An 18,097-nucleotide genomic window follows, 5' to 3' on the forward strand; every position below is an offset into this window, starting at 1 on the left:
ACTGCGTTGAAATAGTAAGAGATGAGAGGGAATAGAGGGAGTGAGGAAGAAATGCAGAAAGAGTGGAAGATTGAGAGGTGGAAAGATTTGCTGAGACTTTGGAGGTGCTGCTCTGCTGTTGGAAAAGAATGAACCTGATCGTGAATAGGAGAGAAGTGGAGGTCTGTGAAACAGTAAGGTCTGGGAACTGAGTGAGGAGGCTATCAGAAGTGTCGTTAATATGGATGTTGAGTCACTGAGGATAGCTGCCACCCAAATAAAGCTTTGGGATACTAAATATTCCAATGATACCACAAAAGCACTGTATTTGGTGAACAATCCCATCATGACAGTATTCAAGGAGATTGCTCAAGAAACCATGCATGTGACTAACTCAAAACAGTTGCACTTATATTCATGACTAACAGTTAAAAATATTTAGGCTACATGCTCAGCAGTCACACTGTGTCACCTGGCTCCTCTGAACCTGGAACAGTGCTCTCATTCCGCTCCGCCACCAACCACACCCCCAGCCACGCCCCCAGCCACACCCCCTAGTCCCTCCAGAGTCTAGGCCCCCCTCTACTCTGACCCCAATGACCTGCTAACGGATCCTCACCCCACCCCCCAACTCCCGTGTAACGGACCCACCTTCTGGTTCCAGCCCATAACTCGTGAACCACCAGCTCAGGAGCCTGCCCACAGCCCGTCTCCTTGGTCACCCCCCCCCCCAAAAGCCACCGAGGTCCTGCCACCACCGCCTTCGGCCCCGCAGCCCTCACTTCCGCACCACCTTCGCCTTGGTGCCGGTGATACCAACCATGGCCACCGCACAGCTCTCCCAAGTGCACCAGAACTACCACCCCGACTGCGAGGCCGCCATCAACAGCCATATCATCCTGGAGCTCTACGCCTCCTACGTGTACCTGTCCATGGCCTTCTACTTCGACCGCGACGACGTGGCCTTAAAGAACTTCGGCCGCTTCTTCCTGCACCAGTCCCGCAAGGAGGCCGAGCATGCCGAGAAGCTGATGGAGCTGCAGAACCAGCGCGGGAGCCACATCCGTCTCCGCGACATCAAGAAGCCGGACCGCGACGACTGGGAGGGCGGCCTGAAGGCCATGGAGAGCGCCCTGCACCTGGCGAAAAGCGTGAACCAGAGCCTGCTCGACCTGCACCAGCTGGCCACCGACAAGAACGACGCCCAGCTGTGCGACTTCCTGAAGAGCCACTACCTGCACGAGCAAGTCGAGGCCATCAAAGAGCTGGGGGGCTATGTCACCAGCCTGCGCAAGATGCGGGCTTCCGAAGATGGCCTGGCAGAATACCTGTTTGACAAGCTTACCCTGGGCCACAGCAACAAAAAGAACTGAGTTGGGACTGTTTTTCCCATAGCCCCAGGGCGCATGGTGACTTTGCCTGACCACCATGCCGAGCATGCTTATTGCAGTATTGCTTCTGCAAAAGGTTCCAGTTTTTTTCTTCCAGTCTTGCCTTTCATCCAATAAAGCTATTTGGTTCCTAAATAAATAAAGGTCTCTGGCTGATTCATGCGTGCAAATCTCTCACCTTTTAAGTTTTAAAATAGGTAACCAGTAGTCCCTCTACCCACACATGCCCCATCCACATGCAGCTAAGATTCTCTGAAGAGGAAGAGAGAAGGTATTCTGTGGGACCCTGAAAAATACAATATCAATCTTCCCCTTATAAACGATGTGGGAATATGAGGATGGGGGTAGAGTGGGGTGAGGTGGGGCCCTGGTTAAGTGCATGTGAATAGTGAAAGTATAGAACATGGCCTGAAGATCAAGACTGCAGTTGTGTCTCTGGAAGAAGGAAAGGGAAAGGCATTGGGAGGGATTAAATTAAACAGGATCCTGGCTTTATCTGAAATGCTTATGTTCATTAAATTTCTTCAAATACTAATGGTTAAGTCTGCATAGCAAGATGAAGATCTTGGAAGCAAGATGAAGATCTTGGAAGTCAGAATGTTAGAGTATCTCTCACAACTTCATGCTGGGCAACAGTGATAATAGGAAACAAGTCTTAGGCCAGCTTCCACACACACACTGGCAGGAACTTATTGTGGTTACCAATGCCTGGCATACATGTTGCAGTTACAAAACAACCACTTATGTATGTTTTCTTTAATATGTATCCTATGTATATCTGTATATGTATATGCTCCAACCAACAGCAGAGTTCATGGTGAATCTCTAGACAAGATCCTGTATGTTTGCTTAGGAAAACACTCTTTGTTAAAAAGCTCTGCATTATTAGAAATGATATAGCTACTTTCTATACCTTTCCTGAACCTGGTTATATTTCTGCCTTTGGGTTTCATGAATCCAACTGTGATTAGCTTTTGTTACTTGCTACCAAGAAAATCTAAGCTAATATGTCTTCTTATTATCGTTACACCTCTACCAGGCCCCGCTGTAATTATTTGCGGTAAATAGCTCCTCTAGAGTGCTAAGTGGCATTTTTTCCTTATCCTAGGACAGAGTTCACTGAAAAGAATAAAATATTTTAAGTTACATGGATGGAAATACAGAGCAGCTCAAGACTGCTAACACAGGCATCCCTTTCAACTTAAAGTATTTCCTTTATAATTTATAGGTTTTAATTTCTTAGACCAGCCTTTCCAAGACCGTGTTCAGTATCAGTTGGTGCCACAAAATATTAGCAGGTATTCAGTGAAAAATGAATTCAAGGATATTTATAAACACACATATATATATGCATGAATATATACAATATTTGTATTCATTGAATTAGCAGGATTTTTTGTTTTATTTTTCAGTTTTTGTTTACTCTAGGAATTTTAAGTCTTTAATGTAAAAAAATATACATACAGTGAATTTATAACAAGGGGATATAATATTGTTTCCCAAATAGTCCCCCATAGGATCCTTTTTCTACCGAATCTCACAGAACAGTATTCCAAAGAAAATAGCTTTGGAAACAACGTTAAAAGATCTCATTGTCTGTTGTTTGAGAAGCATGTATCTGCCAGCTAAACCCCAATCACTTTCACTAACATGCCATTATGAAAAACTGGAATATTTGCTGTCAAGTTTCCAGCATAATAAGTTTTAAGGCAGAAGTGTAACACAGAGCCCTCACCAAGAGGGTGGATAGATATTATACATACACCTTCCATTTGTTTCCCTGTTGGGTAACTCCCAACACTGCATTTTCCATCATATTCTAATTTCTGTTTCTAAAAGAATGGCTTTTGGAAATGATAACACTGATATTTCTCCAATATTTAAATCTAAGTTGAGAGAAGGTCCAAAGATGCTAAGTAAATTATATTCTTCACCTCTTTCTACCTATGTATTCCTCTCACCAGTAGCAGAATTCTTCATTTTGATTTTCCAGTATAGACTGCCAAATTTTGGTCAATAAGATACCTTTCGGTGAAAAGCAGCTGGTGCCTAAATTTTCTGGAAATAACTTGTCTATTCCTCTCACCAAAGCATGCTAAAATTCCTCAAAATTCAGACAGTTCATTTGGAGAAAAAAAAATTAGGCATATATGCTACAGAACATTTTTATAGTCAAGTCCAGAATTGGTTTTGTTTTTTTTTTTAATAATTTACAATGCTTTTTTTTTTTTTTTAAAGATTTTATTTATTTATTTGAGAGAGAGACAGTGAGAGAGAGCATGAGCGAGGAGAAGGTCAGAGAGCGAAGCAGACTCCCCATGGAGCTGGGAGCCCGATGCAGGACTCGATCTCGGGACTCCGGGATCATGACCTGAGCCGAAGGCAGTCGTCCAACCAACTGAGCCACCCAGGCGTCCCCAGAATTGTTAAATACATACAAATGAGTAATGTGCTTAGTGTGCAGCATCTTTTTTTTTTAATTTTTTTATTTATTTGACAGACAGAGATCACAAGTAGGCAGAGAGGCAGACAGAGAGAGAGGGGAAGCAGGCTCCCTGCTGAGCAGAGAGCCCGATGCGGGGCTCCATCCCAGGACCCTGGGATCATGACCTGAGCCCAGGGCAGAGGCTTTAACCCACTGAACCACCCAGGTGCCCCCTAGTGTGCAGCATCTTACACCACCACCTTTTTCCTCCAATAGAGATCATCAACATCCCATTGCAGTGTTCCACTCTAGGTTCAATGGACCTATCAAGTTTCTCTCCAGCCCTAAAGTACATAATGCAATTCTATAAATTGAAGCTCCATTATTCCCCAAACAAAAGTGGGCATGAGGCAAGATCTAAATGTGAACTCTTGCAGATTTTTTAAGTTAAATTTGTTCTCACTAGTTTTAGGTATCAAGTCTCATGACACTGCCAATGAATTTGATTAAGTACCTATTTTATTCTCAGGCAGATTCAACATAATACAAAACTATTATGTTCTATATATGGAAAATATCCTATCATTTTAATAAATGATTATATTATGCTAGAAAATAACAAGGTGATTAAAGTAAGCTTCTCAACAAGAACAGTATCTCAGTCTGGCCCATCTTATTAACCACGACTTTCATTTGTCTACTGTTTGGCTACGTAATTTAACTCAACAAGCATTTATTCTTAATAAATGAGTTCATGCAAGGGAATCAAAGCTAAACAAGACATGAACTTCGCCTAGTTAAACCAAATGTATTAGCATTTTGCCAATTTTCTAAGAGTAAAATACAAGTCCAATATGAGATTATTTTAATAATTAAATCAGGAGTATAGGCAAAGAGTGTTTTCATTTATCACTCTCCACTTCACAAAGAGGTATGCTACACAATCATTCAACAAAATTTCACAAATAGCAATGTAGCATTTTTCAAAAAATGTATGAAGAAAAATATAAGCCAGCTATTCTTCTGCTCAGAACAGAGGACTAAACAAATCTAAAAACATCATCATAATGACAATCATCTAGGTAAATTATGCTGTCAAAATAACATGTTAAGAAATTTCCTTTTTCTGATAATGAGGGATGTTACCTGAGGGGGACAGAAACTTTGATGAAGAGAAGAAGAGCAATAATGTAACATGAATAACAGATTCAATTTTAGCAAATAAGGTTACTTGTTTGTTTACATATTTTAGCTATTGTTGACTGGAGAGAGAAGAGGCACATGAAGGTATATTTTACTAGTGTGGATCAATCACAGAGAAGTCTTCTTCTTTTTTTTTTTTTTTAAAGATTTCATTTATTTATTTGACAAAGAGAAAGAGAGATCACAAGTAGGCAGAGGGGCAGGCAGAGAGAGAATGGGGGAAGAAGGCTCCCTGCTAACCAGAGAGCCTGATGCAGGGCTCCATCCCAGGATCCTGAGACCATGACCTGAATCAAAGGCAGAGACTTAACCCACTGAGCCACCCAGGCGCCCCCACAGAAAAGTCTTCTCATGGACTGCTTCAAAAACATCTTCAAAGTTAAAGAAAAAACTCATTTTCACTGTAGCTTTGAATATGTGAGAAATCTATAGGTAAAGATAACCTAAAAAGATTTAGGGCGGCCTTAATGGCAGGTCTTAACATAAGAAAAAACACACATACTTGTATTTTTGTTTACAACATCATTACTTGCATCCATTAATAAACACTGCTTATACTTATTGAGTTTGCCATTTATCAGGCATCAAGTTATGATATTTACATTAATTACCTCATTTCTGCTTCACGACCACACAAGACACAGTGCTATTGTTATCCCCATTTTATAGATGATCACAGTGAATTCAGAGATACATTAATTCTCTGAGCTCTCACAATAAATGGCTGAACTTGAATTTGAACATACATAGCCTTACCTGAAGACCTAGGCACTTAACCATTAGTCTATATGGTAATAACTAAACGAGAATCTTACAAGTCCTATGAGTTATGATAATGTGACAAAGTTTGTTGTAAGAAATTAGTAGGGAAGAGATCCTATAAGCCTGATTATACAGAAGTCACAACCCAGCAGGACACACATATAACAGATTAATCAGTTAAGTACCAATAATACAAACTGACACAGCCTCTGGTCTCAAAAGTCAAGGAGACTTCCGCAATTATTCAAAGGATAGTAAATCTGTACACAGAGCCTTCCATTTTGTATTAATATAACTGCACAAATCCAAAAAAGTGAACCCTGGCTGTGACTGGGCAGAAGTCAGTTGCTGGGATTTTCTAAAGAAATTCTTGGAGATAGGACATAAAAATAGAAAAATTAAATGCAGGGGCACCTGGGTGGCTCAGTGGGTTCAAGCCTCTGCCTTTGGCTCAGGTCATGGTCCCAGAGTTGTGGGATCGAGCCCCACATCGTGCTCTTTGCTCAGCAGGGAGCCTGCTTTCCTTTCTCTCTGCCTGTCAAGTGAATAAATAAAATCTTTAAAGAAAAAAAAAAAGAAAAATTAGATGCAAATAGGAAGAGATTATTTGAAATGGCTTAGAGAGAGCATATTTAATCAATCAATATAATACTTAGTAAGAAATAAAAATTACATGAATGAGCACTGATTTTCCAATCCAACATTTTTCAAAATTTATTTTTGAGAGAGAGTGAGCATATGCAAGGGGGTGGGGGGAAAGGGTAGGGGGAGAGGGACAGAGACACAAGCAGACTCCAAGTGCCAAGCATGGAGCCCAACATGGAGTTTCATCTCACAACATTAAGATCACAACCTGAGCAAAACTAAGAGTTGGTTGCTTAACCGACTATGCCACCCAGGTGTCCCCCCAATCCAACATTCTCTGATAACTAACAGAGTATAATTACTCTCCTGCTACCAATCTGAATCTCACATTTTGAAAAAAGATTTTCAATCCCTTTGCTCTAGAGGCCTCTAATAGAGTACTAAAAATGGCACCTCTTTTTGCTATATTCCTCCAAAGTTTGCTCTTCTCGTTCTAAATATCATAGAGTGGGAAAGCAGGTCCCAAGAGTCATTATTAGCCAAGAAGGAGAGGATAAATTTATGATAGGATACATCCACATACTTAAAGTACTTTCTCTAAGAATGCACCTAAAACTTTTCTTTTCTACCAGAGAAAACAAGTCTGTACTTTAAAGAAGGGAATTGGCAAGCCAGGCAAAAGGGGTGAAATAATTTAGGATTTCACTAAAGAGATCACTGAAACTGTTTCAGGTTCAGACAAGGCAGAAAGACTGTATTTCTAGGACTGTGCTGAAAGATAAGAGACTAGAGAGGATAAAGGGAGTGAAGAACAAGAAAGATGGAAAAGTAAAAAAAAAAGATTCACTGAAACTTTAGAGGAGGTACTCTGCTGTCAGAAAAGTGTGAACCTGATTGTGAATAGAAGGGAGAAAAGTGGAGGTTACTGGAGTTAATAAGGTCTAGGAACTGAGCAAAGAGGCTATCAAAAGTGTCACTAGGATCAACATGGGTTCCTTTCTGTACATCTAGGTGATCTGCTTTGTGTTCCAAATTTCATGTCTGCCAAGGATGCCAAGACCTAAAATAACGAAAAAAAAATTAACTACATTTCCATAGCACTTTATAATGTGATACCATGGTGGTCACTTTTTCTAATTTCACCTTACATGGAGCTCTTTGTTATTATAATTGCAAAATTCATTTAGATATTTTGCCTTCTATGTCAAAACTACTTTTTTTTTGGCTGCTTCTCAGCTGTGTTCAGGAAGCCACTTTCTTCAGACCTAGGATTAGGGATAGTGTACGTGCCTGGTATTTTGCCATTCAGAGACTTCTTCAGAGGGTTAGGGTTAAGATTAAATTTAGATTTAGAGTTAGGGGTTGGGGCTAGGTTTAATTAAGTATTAGGTTACGTGCCTGGTATTTTGCACTTCAGAGACCTCTTCAGAGGTAAAACCCTAGACTTCTGCTCATGTGAGGATAGACATGTATTACCAAAACATCTTAAGAATGTGAAACGTGAGGAAGTCAAGGTGTTAGATAGTAAGGTGTTAAGATATTTTTAGAACTGGAAAATTTGACTGTGAGCATATATCTTAGGTTTGAGCAAAGCCAGTTTCAAGTGTGTTAAAAAACAAAAATAAAAACAAACAAAAAACAGGATTCAGCTGATTTGGGACCTGAGAGAAAAAGAGTAAAGGAAGTATATACAATGAATTATAAGTTATTTAAAGAAGGCAAGAGGTTCGGGAATTGGTCCTAACTTACCTTCAAAAGGTTCCATGAAGTCATCTGGAAAACAAATGTATACTTTTGCCTTGGGTGGTTAAGTCCATCAAGGTATAGAACAGTAGGTGCCAGCATGGGAAATAATCAAGCTGCCAGGCCAAGCAGCAGCAATTCCATGGCTCTGAGTGGTGGAAAGAAAGTGATGTATATTTGTGCAAACATTATTCCAGCACCAAATTCTCAATGCTTGTTGTGTCAGCATTTCTTTCCCAGGTATACAAAATTCCCAAATGCTACTGATATACTTTTCTTTTTTAAAGGGACATAAATTTCTGTATTGGTTGAAGTAAAAAAAAAAAAAAAATCCACACATGCTTATCAAACTGAGTAAGTTGGTTTGTATATTAAAGTTACAAAATGTGCAAATTTATGTCATCGCTCTTACTTTGTGACAATTATGCTTATCTCATTTTTGTTGGAAGAGACTAATATATTTAATATAAAATATAAATTAAAATCTGAAGTTCACAGTGGGAACTGAAATTATTATTACAGTTTGAAGAATGGGGTGATATTTGTGAAATTATAGCTATTTATCACTGGACTTCATGTTCAAAGATGTCTCTTCTGATGGTGATTATCATCTTTGTGTCTGGGTGTGATTGAGAAGCAAATATGTGATCAGAATTTTAAGGCTGTAATTTAACTTTTTAACTAACAACATTTTCAAAGTTTTGTTCAATTAACAAGTGTGTATTATTACAAAAATTTTCTTAAATAGAGAACTACTTAATTAGATATTTCTAAGAGATCTCATTTCTTTTATTTATTGTTCAGGAAGCAACTAAATGCCCAGAGAATTCTCATATCTAAACAGTGAATAAATCAGAAGTAAAAGTAAAATCTCCCTTCCCCCAGTCAAGTAAGTTTTTCACTACAAAGCTGACAAATGTTTTTCTTAAAGCAGCAAACTGTCAGGCTGATCAAATCACTAGTGTATTATGAATCTGGAGCATCATTTCTGAAGGGTGTTTCGATGTAACCTTTTGGACCTTCTTGTATCTCTTCTCTTTATAACTCCTCTAATTTAGTTTGTTGAGCTGTAGCTCTTTCTAGCCATGTTTTCCTTCTATCACATATTTGTTGCTAATAGTGAAAATGGCTTAACCACTTCAGTCTAAACCAAAGTGAATGATGTGTCTATTGCCTTAAGTATCAGTTCTAAAGTGAAAACTTACTCTCATCGCTATGGTTTATTATGATCAGAAGACTTGGAAAATGTCTCACGTGATCTTCTGCCTATAGTCACTAATGCCAACATACAGGCCCTGTCTCAATTTTAAAAAAGATTTGAAGCCTTGCTGGAGAGAGGTCATGATACTCAGTTGATCTGGTTGCTCCTGTAGTTCTTTATGTTTCAGTTCTAGTAACTTGATTCCTCCCAGGGCTCAAGTCCTCACCCAATGATTCTGTCTCCTGTCTGAACTCTGCAACTTGTCCTGACCTTGATAAGCAACGCAGCACAGCAAGGGATTCTTCAGGATTGAGATTCTGATTTTCTCATGCCGCCATCCTTGCCACATAAGACCTGATTCTGAACCTCAAACACCATTCCTTAGGGCTAACCTGTTTCCTCACATCTGTTGACAAGTAACTGACCTGTCTGCTTACCACATCTTAATATATTCCTTCCTTGTAGATTCCTGGCTTTTTGTCTTGTACACCAGCTATTACTCTAGCTTCTCAGACTGACTGGTTACTTGTTAGTTTCTCTCAAAATAACTGACTTTTCCTGTTTGTCTGGACTTTCTCAACTCACTAGCAACTTCTCTGGTGAGTACATCTAGCTCCAGGTCCCAACTCTCTAAGACTGGCCCCCTGTCTTGCAATCAAACCTTCTGTGGAGACCCAATCTACAGAGAAAACTGAAATCTTCCATGATGGCTAAAACTACCGACTCCAAGATCTTTTTGAAGACGGTTATCACAACGTTTAGTATTAGAGGCACCTGGATGGCACAGAAATTAAACACCGGCCTTCAGCTCAGGTCCTGATCCCAGGGTTCTGGGATGGAGCCCTGTCATCAGGCTCCTGGCTCAGCAGGGAGTTTATCCCTTTCCCTCTGCCATTCCCCCTGCTTGTGCTCTCTGGCTCTTCTTTCTCTCTCAAATAAATAAATAAAATATTTTTTAAAAACATTTAATATTATATACCAGATATTTGATCAGAACTTTCTGCAAATCTTTTCTTCTCTCCAAAAATTACAGATTCACATCTCCAAAATCCAGTAGACATAAGAGCTACAAAAATTTAGATTAAATATGCACATTCTTTAAAACTCTATTTTACCACATGTAAAATATATCTATCAGAAAAAGTACAGTAACATTTCTGTTTAATCTATTAAAACATGTTACCTATTTAAATGAGTCATTATAAGCTTGTCATGTAAAAGGTAGCAATTTAAACACCACAAAAGAAAACTAGTACCTCCATTAACATGACATTCAGATTAGTACATGAACTACGGAAACCATCAGAATTAGAAAGGAAAAGTAGGACTTTGTATTTGCTTCTTTCAACATCAATAGATTTTAAAATTAAGGGTTAAGTTGAATTTGATTCACATTTTCAACTTGTGCTTAAACATATTACTGTCCAGAAAAATGAAGCTTTTTTCACACTAATTCCCTTAATCTATGTCATCTTCACTTACAGTCTAACCTGATGAAGACACATTACTTGCTTAAATACACCTCACATTATCCTCTCAAAATTTATCCATTAGCATCATTTGACATAAGATAAGGGAGGTAAATGCACAATAATGAAGTTCAGAAGCACAACTCTCTTTCTGAAACAGTGATTTTTAGGATGACACAAGGAAAACAGTATCAGATAAAATATAAATCTGTAACAAAAGTCCCTCAATTTCTAAAAATACATTAAAAATCAATGATAAATCTTTTTAAGAGGCCATATATCATGGATTTTAAGAATCTGAGCAAGGCACCAAGGGATAAAAATCCTGACTCTGTATTTGCTATATAACTTTTGACAAGTCTTTCCTCCATTTTATCATTTGTCTACATAACCATACTTCTAAAAAATATTGAATGAGCTAATTTATATAAACTGCTTAGAAATGTGACTAGCAGGTAGAAAATGTTTAATAAATAGTAGCTAGTATTATCTTATTATCAATAATCATTGCATTCTTTTAGTTCTTGGCCTTTGTTTTCACTTAACTTACATTATAATATTCTGAAATGCCTCTGATGACACTTATGACATTTTATCACAGACTCTGTGTGGGTATTTTTAATATTTAATCAGGCTGTGGTATTTTGCTTTTGCAAAAGAGTGTGCTGAGATATGTAGAAAAGACAAATGAGCACATTAAAAAAGTGAATTTTAAGTAGTTTATTTCTTGACAATACATTCAGAGCACAGGAAAATCTATTCTTTTGTATGTGCTCTTATGAAACCTCTTGCCCAGAGAGGCTGTAGGACCATTCATCATTTCCTACTGTTTCTACATCCATCACACCTTTTCCCTTTGGTCTCCATACAACCTTCTTAGATTTTCTGATTGCTGTAGCAAGCAGAACTAATCATGAATAAATTCAGATTTCGGCCAAGGAGAAGCACAGTGGTCAGATATGACCTGAGATCCCTACAGTCCATGGCCCTCACGGTATTATCTATCATGAGAAAGAGTTTATTAGATCTCAGCTGTGCTTAAGACTAGGCTAAACATTATAGAAAGCGAGTTAAATAGACATAATCTTCTAGCTCTGTCAGACATCTTTAGGTGTTGATTATTTAGCATTTGTCAAATGTCCCCTTGCTGTCTCTGTCAAAACAAATCAAGGGTTCTGCTTTGAAAAACCTTGTGTTTTAAGACGGCCAAAAGAAAATAGCTTGAGTAGCTATATACAGAAGATGCTGGACAAGAACTTATGCATTTTTTTGGTAAGGAAAGTAAAATAATTGAATATGGTCTTTATCTTTCTCTGTTGTGGCATTGTAGTATTGGTATTTCTGAGTTAAAATGTTGACAGTAGAGAGAAATTCAAGATAATGTGGTGGTAGGAACTAATGCAAGCGCATCCCCATCCCTCCCTTTATTATAGAAGTCCTCTTTTCAGTTCTCATTTTCTCTGTAAGTCTGAAAATTTGCATTAAACATATTTAGTGTTCCCATAATTGTGCTCTCTTTGGGGTGGAGTTCCAAAATAGGGTTAAGTCCCAACTTGCAAAAGCCTAAATATTCCTCACCTTTGGGGAGAGTTGACAGATATACTTGAAACAACTAGCAAACAATCCTAATAAAAATATTAAATTCAACACATTATCACATAGACAATAAGGGCAGAATGGGACTAGAAAAGAAATCACAGAAAACAGAACAGCTTAAAAAATTATGGATTCCCATGTTGCATCAAACCTGGTGATTCACAGACCTGTACCCCTGGGGATAAAAATATATGTTTATAAAAAATAAAAAATTTTTAAAAAAAATTATGGATTCAATTAAATTGTAAGTGAAGTTTTAGTGTCAAATTTAGAATATTGTATAGGGTTATTTTCTTTATATTTATCCTTAACTTTTCTTTAAGCTGAATAATCATGAGAGAATACTCAAGATTTGCAATTGCTATTTAAACACAAAGACATAAGATCAATTCCTTCATAAAGAAGAAGGAAAGAGAAAGAGAGAACTTTTGCATAGATTGATGCACTCTTGTTTTGGGTGACAAAATTATAAAGGTAGTGACTGACTGAAGATCTGTGGAAAATCCCAGCTTTTAAGTATTGGACAAAGGAAGAAAATCCAGAAAATAAGCCAGAGACAGAGTGGTCATAATGATTAGAGAAGAGCCAGGAGTAGGGAGTCCCAGGATATTAATTTTCTCTTGTTTTCAAAATACTTCTCTTTTTGAAACACTTAATATAAGATCTGTCCTCTTAGCAAATTTTTATGCATACAAGTGCTGCATCACAAATTACCACAAGTTTAGCAGCTTAAGCCATTATCTATTTATCCTATCACAGTTATCTTGGTTTGCGCACAAGTTCCCACAGTCTAAAATCAAAGCATCAGCCAAGTTGGTCTATTATCTGGAGACTCCAGAGAAGAATCTATGTTTAAACCCATCAAAGTTGTTGGAAGAATTCAACCACAGCTACAGGACTGTAGGACTAAGGTCCACGTTTTCTTGCTGGCTGTTGGTCAGGGGCCTCTCTCAGTAAGTAAAGGCTGCCCACATTCGTTCGCACCACTACCCTACTCTCCACTCCATCTTTAAACCAGCATTGGTGAGCGAATTCCTTCTGGCACTTGGAATCTCTCTGATTTCCCTTTCTGTAACCAAGCTGGAGAAAACCCTGCTTTCAAAGGACTCACTTGATTGGGTCAGGCCAGGTGGATAATCTCCTTATTTTAAGGGCAACTGACTTGGAACTCTGATTATATCTGCAAGATCCCTTCACTATAGTTCCCAGATGTGTGTTTGAATAATCGAAGAGCAGGAATCTTGGGGTGGAGACATCTTTAGAGTTTTGCCTACCACATCCAAACGCCCAAGAAAAAAGACTCTAAGAAATGAATAAATCAAGTATAAAGAATTATGGCAGCCTAAGGGAGGTCAAGAACTAAGAAAAAGACACTGTATTATCAATCTGGTAGGGCGTGGTGACTTTTGAGTGGACTAATTTGGCAGTGATGGAATTAAAAAGTGTGTGGGAAGAGTGATGGAACTGCAAGGAAATGAAGAATGAATGGGTAACTGGAAAGCACAGATACTAAATACAGCAGAGTTAAAAAAAAAAATCAATCCCTAGATATACTAAGAGTAATGCTGAAGAATCCCAAATATGAATAGAAAAACTTACAAAGCACTTAGAAAAACAAATAAAAACTCAATAGCAAGCATGGAAGCCAAAAGATGGTAGAATACTATTTTCTAATTGTTCAGAAAAATTATTGTTAACCTAATAGTGTGTGCCTAGCAAAGCTGTCTTTCAACAAGGAGAGAAAAATGGGGGGGAAAACTTTACGATATTTAAAAATGGAGAGATTTTACCACAAGTAAGTCTACACTGAAGAGACTTCTAAACAATCTACTTACTGATGAAAATGCTTTGCAGTGAGGAAAAAAAGAAAAAAGTAAGCATCTCTAACAAGTATTTTCTGTGTAAAATAAGAATAATAGCAATAGCAACAATAAGTTTAATCTATGGAGCTCAAAAGAGGGCAAATAAAACATACTTAATACGTGTAAAAATTGGGATGATAAAAGTTGAAGAGTTCTAGGATCTTCGTATTGGTCAGTAGGTGTTTGAATTATCCACTTTAAATTGTGTTAAATATTCAGAATGGGGGCACCTGGGTGGCTCAGTGGGTTAAACCTCTGCCTTGGGCTCAGGTCATGATCTCAGGGTCCTGGGATCGAGTCCCGCATCAGGCTCTCTGCTCAGTGGGGAGCCTGCTCCCCCCGCCCCACTCTCTGCTTTCCTCTCTGTCTACTTGTGATCTCTCTCTGTCAAATAAATAAATAAAATCTTTAAAAAATACTCAGAATGAAATATTAATTATAAATAAAATTGTTATATATATTCAAAACCATTAGACGGAAAAAGGATATGTGAAAGCAAACAAAAATAGCTCAAATAATCCCCAAATTTAAAAAAAAATAGCTCAGAGAATATAAAACAAACTTAAAAGGAAAAGGAAATGTATAGAAACTAATCAGGCATTCAGTATTTATTTTATGTGTTTTCATATATAAAGTTTATATGGCTAGAAGTCCAGACACCAGACATTTCTAGAGTAGTGTTTTTGGGGGAAAACCCATAAAAATAAAAACAATAACTGGTGTGTATATCCTACATTACCCTTTCAATTCTAGGAGAAGGAAGAGAATTTCAAGGCAGGTTTCAGACTGGAAAAAAGTCCTCACATATGAGCTGTGGCGCTTTTAAGTATCATTAATCCATGGAAAGCATTAAGTCTCTCCATGGTTAGATCAGGAGCCAGACTAATTAGCAATTTGACAAGGCAGAACCTTGGCTTTAACCCTGACCTGCAATTTCAGCATTTGTAGTATAGGTAGCATTACCTGCCCCTTCGGGTTCAAGCCATGTGACAGCAGCCATTTGGTTTGTCAACATAGCAGCAAGATTTGACATGCTCTCTTCCTATAACCTGGGGCTGGGGCCCAAACCTTAATCTATACCAGGAGTAGTTTTCTTAGTCACCAGACCATAACTCATCTCCACAGAGCTTTATAGGAACTTATGAACTCAACTCTTTCTGGAAACCAATGTGCAGTCGACCAATCTGGGATAACTACACCTTACTTCTCAGAAATATATGAAATAAACTTATTAATTAAGACATTATTTTCAGGTTATATAAAAATACCAATTTTGGCTATATGGTCTTTATAATACATACACCCAAAACCCAAGGTCAAGTAAAAATTGAAATTAAAATAATTTATAAATATACACCAAGAAAATGCTAATGAAATTACAGTTAAGTCTATTATTTTAACATCAGAAAAAAAATAGACCTAAGCAGGATGGATTTAGTATATATTAAATACACATAGTATATTTATATAGAGAAAAGTGTCAGTTCTCTAAGAATATATAAAAATGCTAATTCCTGTATGGGGTAAAATACTCTTATAATATATAAAAAACACTCTTATAATATGTGAAGCTAAACTGGCCAGAACTACAAGTTGAAATAGACAAATCCAATAACATAGAAGATTTTGACATAACTCAATTTCTTACAAGCCAAGCAGACAAAATAGCTAAGATACAGAAAATTTGAACCAAATGTCCTCACAATTTACTTAATTGTCATATGCAGAACTCTGGAGCAACATGTGGAGAGTACTTAAGTACATACTGAACATTTTAGAAAATGACTACCTAATTAATAAAGCAAGTCTCAAAAATTGTCAAAGAAGTGGTATTATACAGACCACTTTTATTATTTTTTTTAAGTAGGCTCCATACCCAGCAAGAGTTCAATGCAAAACTTAAACTAACAACCATGAGATAGAGTTGGATACTTAACTGACTGAGTCACCCTGGAGCCCCTAAACAGACTACTTTTAAACAACTCACTCATCTAAAAAAAAAAATCACAAGAGAGATTTTTTAAAATATTTATAATTAACCAATAATAATAAAATGCTATCTATCAAAAGATGCATTACAGACCACAAAAACTTATTAAAATATATCAGGTATCTAAATACTAAAATAGAACCGTACTAGTGAATTATATAGGTGACTTCCTTTATTATTTAGGAAAGGTAAAAAATGCCTTGTTGTGATTCAAAATCTAAAATAAAAAAGGAAAATCCTGAACATTTAGATACTAAAAATGTGCATGGTATGAATAAAGAAGAGAAAGGAAGGGAGGGGCGGAGGGTAGGAGAGAGAAGGATAAAAGATATAGTACTTGCATCCTAAATCACACACACCATGGGCAAACATTGCTACTGAAAAAAAAAAAATCTAAGAAATAAGCAGATAAAGTCCAAAAGCTTTAGGAAAAATAAATAGGTAAATGACATAGAAAACAGCTCACAGGGGCACCTGGGTGGCTCAGTCATTTAAGCATCTACCTTCAGTTCAGGTCATGATCCCAGCATTCTGGGATGGAGCCCCACATAGGGCTTCCTGCTCCGTGAAGCCGGATCCTCCCTACCCCACTCCCCCTACTTGTATTCCCTCCCTCTCTATCTCACTCGCTCTGTGTCAAATAAATAAAAACAAAATTAAAAAAAAAAAACAGTTCACAGAAGAAGAACCAGCAATGGCCCTTAAGCACATATATAATAAGAGAAATACACACTGAAACTACAGTGAAGCATCATATCACACTTTGAAAAAATATTCTGTTGTTAAGGCTGTGAGAAAACAACCACTTCCCTTTTTTTTTTTTAAGGTTTTTTTTTTGGGGGGGGGGTCTTTTTGAGAGAGAGAAAGTGAACAGGAGCAGTGGGGAGGGGCTGAGGGAGATTAGACTCCCTGCTGACTAAGGAGCCTGATTTGGGACTCCATGCCACTACCCTGGGATCATGACCTGAACCAAACGCAGAGACTTAATGAACTGAGCCACCCAGGAACCCAACAATCACTTTCATATACTGCTAGTAGAAATTCAAAACCATACCACCTCTAAGATTTTATATTAGTAAATTATTAATTAGCAAAAATAAACAGGCATTTATCCTTTGACCCAGAAATTTCACTTCTAGGAATCTGCCCTTAAGATATACACACAGAGGGGCGCCTGGGTGGCTCAGTGGGTTAAAGCCTCTGCCTTCGGCTCAGGTTGTGATCCCAGAGTCCTGGGATCGAGCCCCGCATCAGAGCCTGCTTCCTCCTCTCTCTCTGCTGCCCCTCTGCCTACTTGTGATCTCTGTCAAATAAATAAATAAAATCTTTAAAAAAAAAAAAGATATACTCACAGAAATACTAAGTAACTAATGCACAAGCTCCTTATTTTCCTACTATTTGTAAAAGCACAAGAGTTGTAGGAATTAATGAAAAAACGTTACACCTCTTTGGGTACCTTTTGGGTAACAAAGGTGTAAGAATTCATATACCTGCTCATACACATATACACATATATGCTAATATTTTCAAAAAGAAATAGTGAGGGGATAAACCAAGTATTAATTAGAAGAAATAGTAAACTTTAGATAGGAAGAGGACAAAAGAGAGGTGCTGGAAAGAACAAGAATGAAAGCTAGATATTTTCTAATGTGCCTTGTTTATAGTTTTTTAACTTAGAACCTGTTAATGTTTTATGTATTTGGAAGGTAACATTAAATTTTAAAAAGAGAGACAATCCCTAAAATAAAAACCAAATTGAAACTCACTAATGTTATTTTATATAAAATTGGTAGCATAATGGCAAGGATATTTATCTCAATTAATTTAAAAACAGAATTTTGACTGAATATACTCCTAAGTGGAACCAAAAATAAAGATCACTAGATCTTTA

General features: G+C 37.5%; 1 protein-coding gene across 1 annotated transcript; it reads left to right on the forward strand.

Annotated features, from left to right (window-relative positions):
- Window positions 1–631: 631 nt before the first annotated feature.
- LOC116582925 (ferritin heavy chain-like) lies at window positions 632–1,498 on the forward strand. The gene has a single exon (XM_032330779.1). It carries the CDS (start codon window positions 801–803, stop codon window positions 1,350–1,352), a length of 552 nt encoding a protein of 183 aa, XP_032186670.1. The 5' UTR covers window positions 632–800; the 3' UTR covers window positions 1,353–1,498.
- Window positions 1,499–18,097: the final 16,599 nt, after the last annotated feature.

Source organism: Mustela erminea, chromosome X, assembly GCF_009829155.1.
Source record: "Mustela erminea isolate mMusErm1 chromosome X, mMusErm1.Pri, whole genome shotgun sequence".
NCBI classification, from domain to species: domain Eukaryota; kingdom Metazoa; phylum Chordata; class Mammalia; order Carnivora; family Mustelidae; genus Mustela; species Mustela erminea.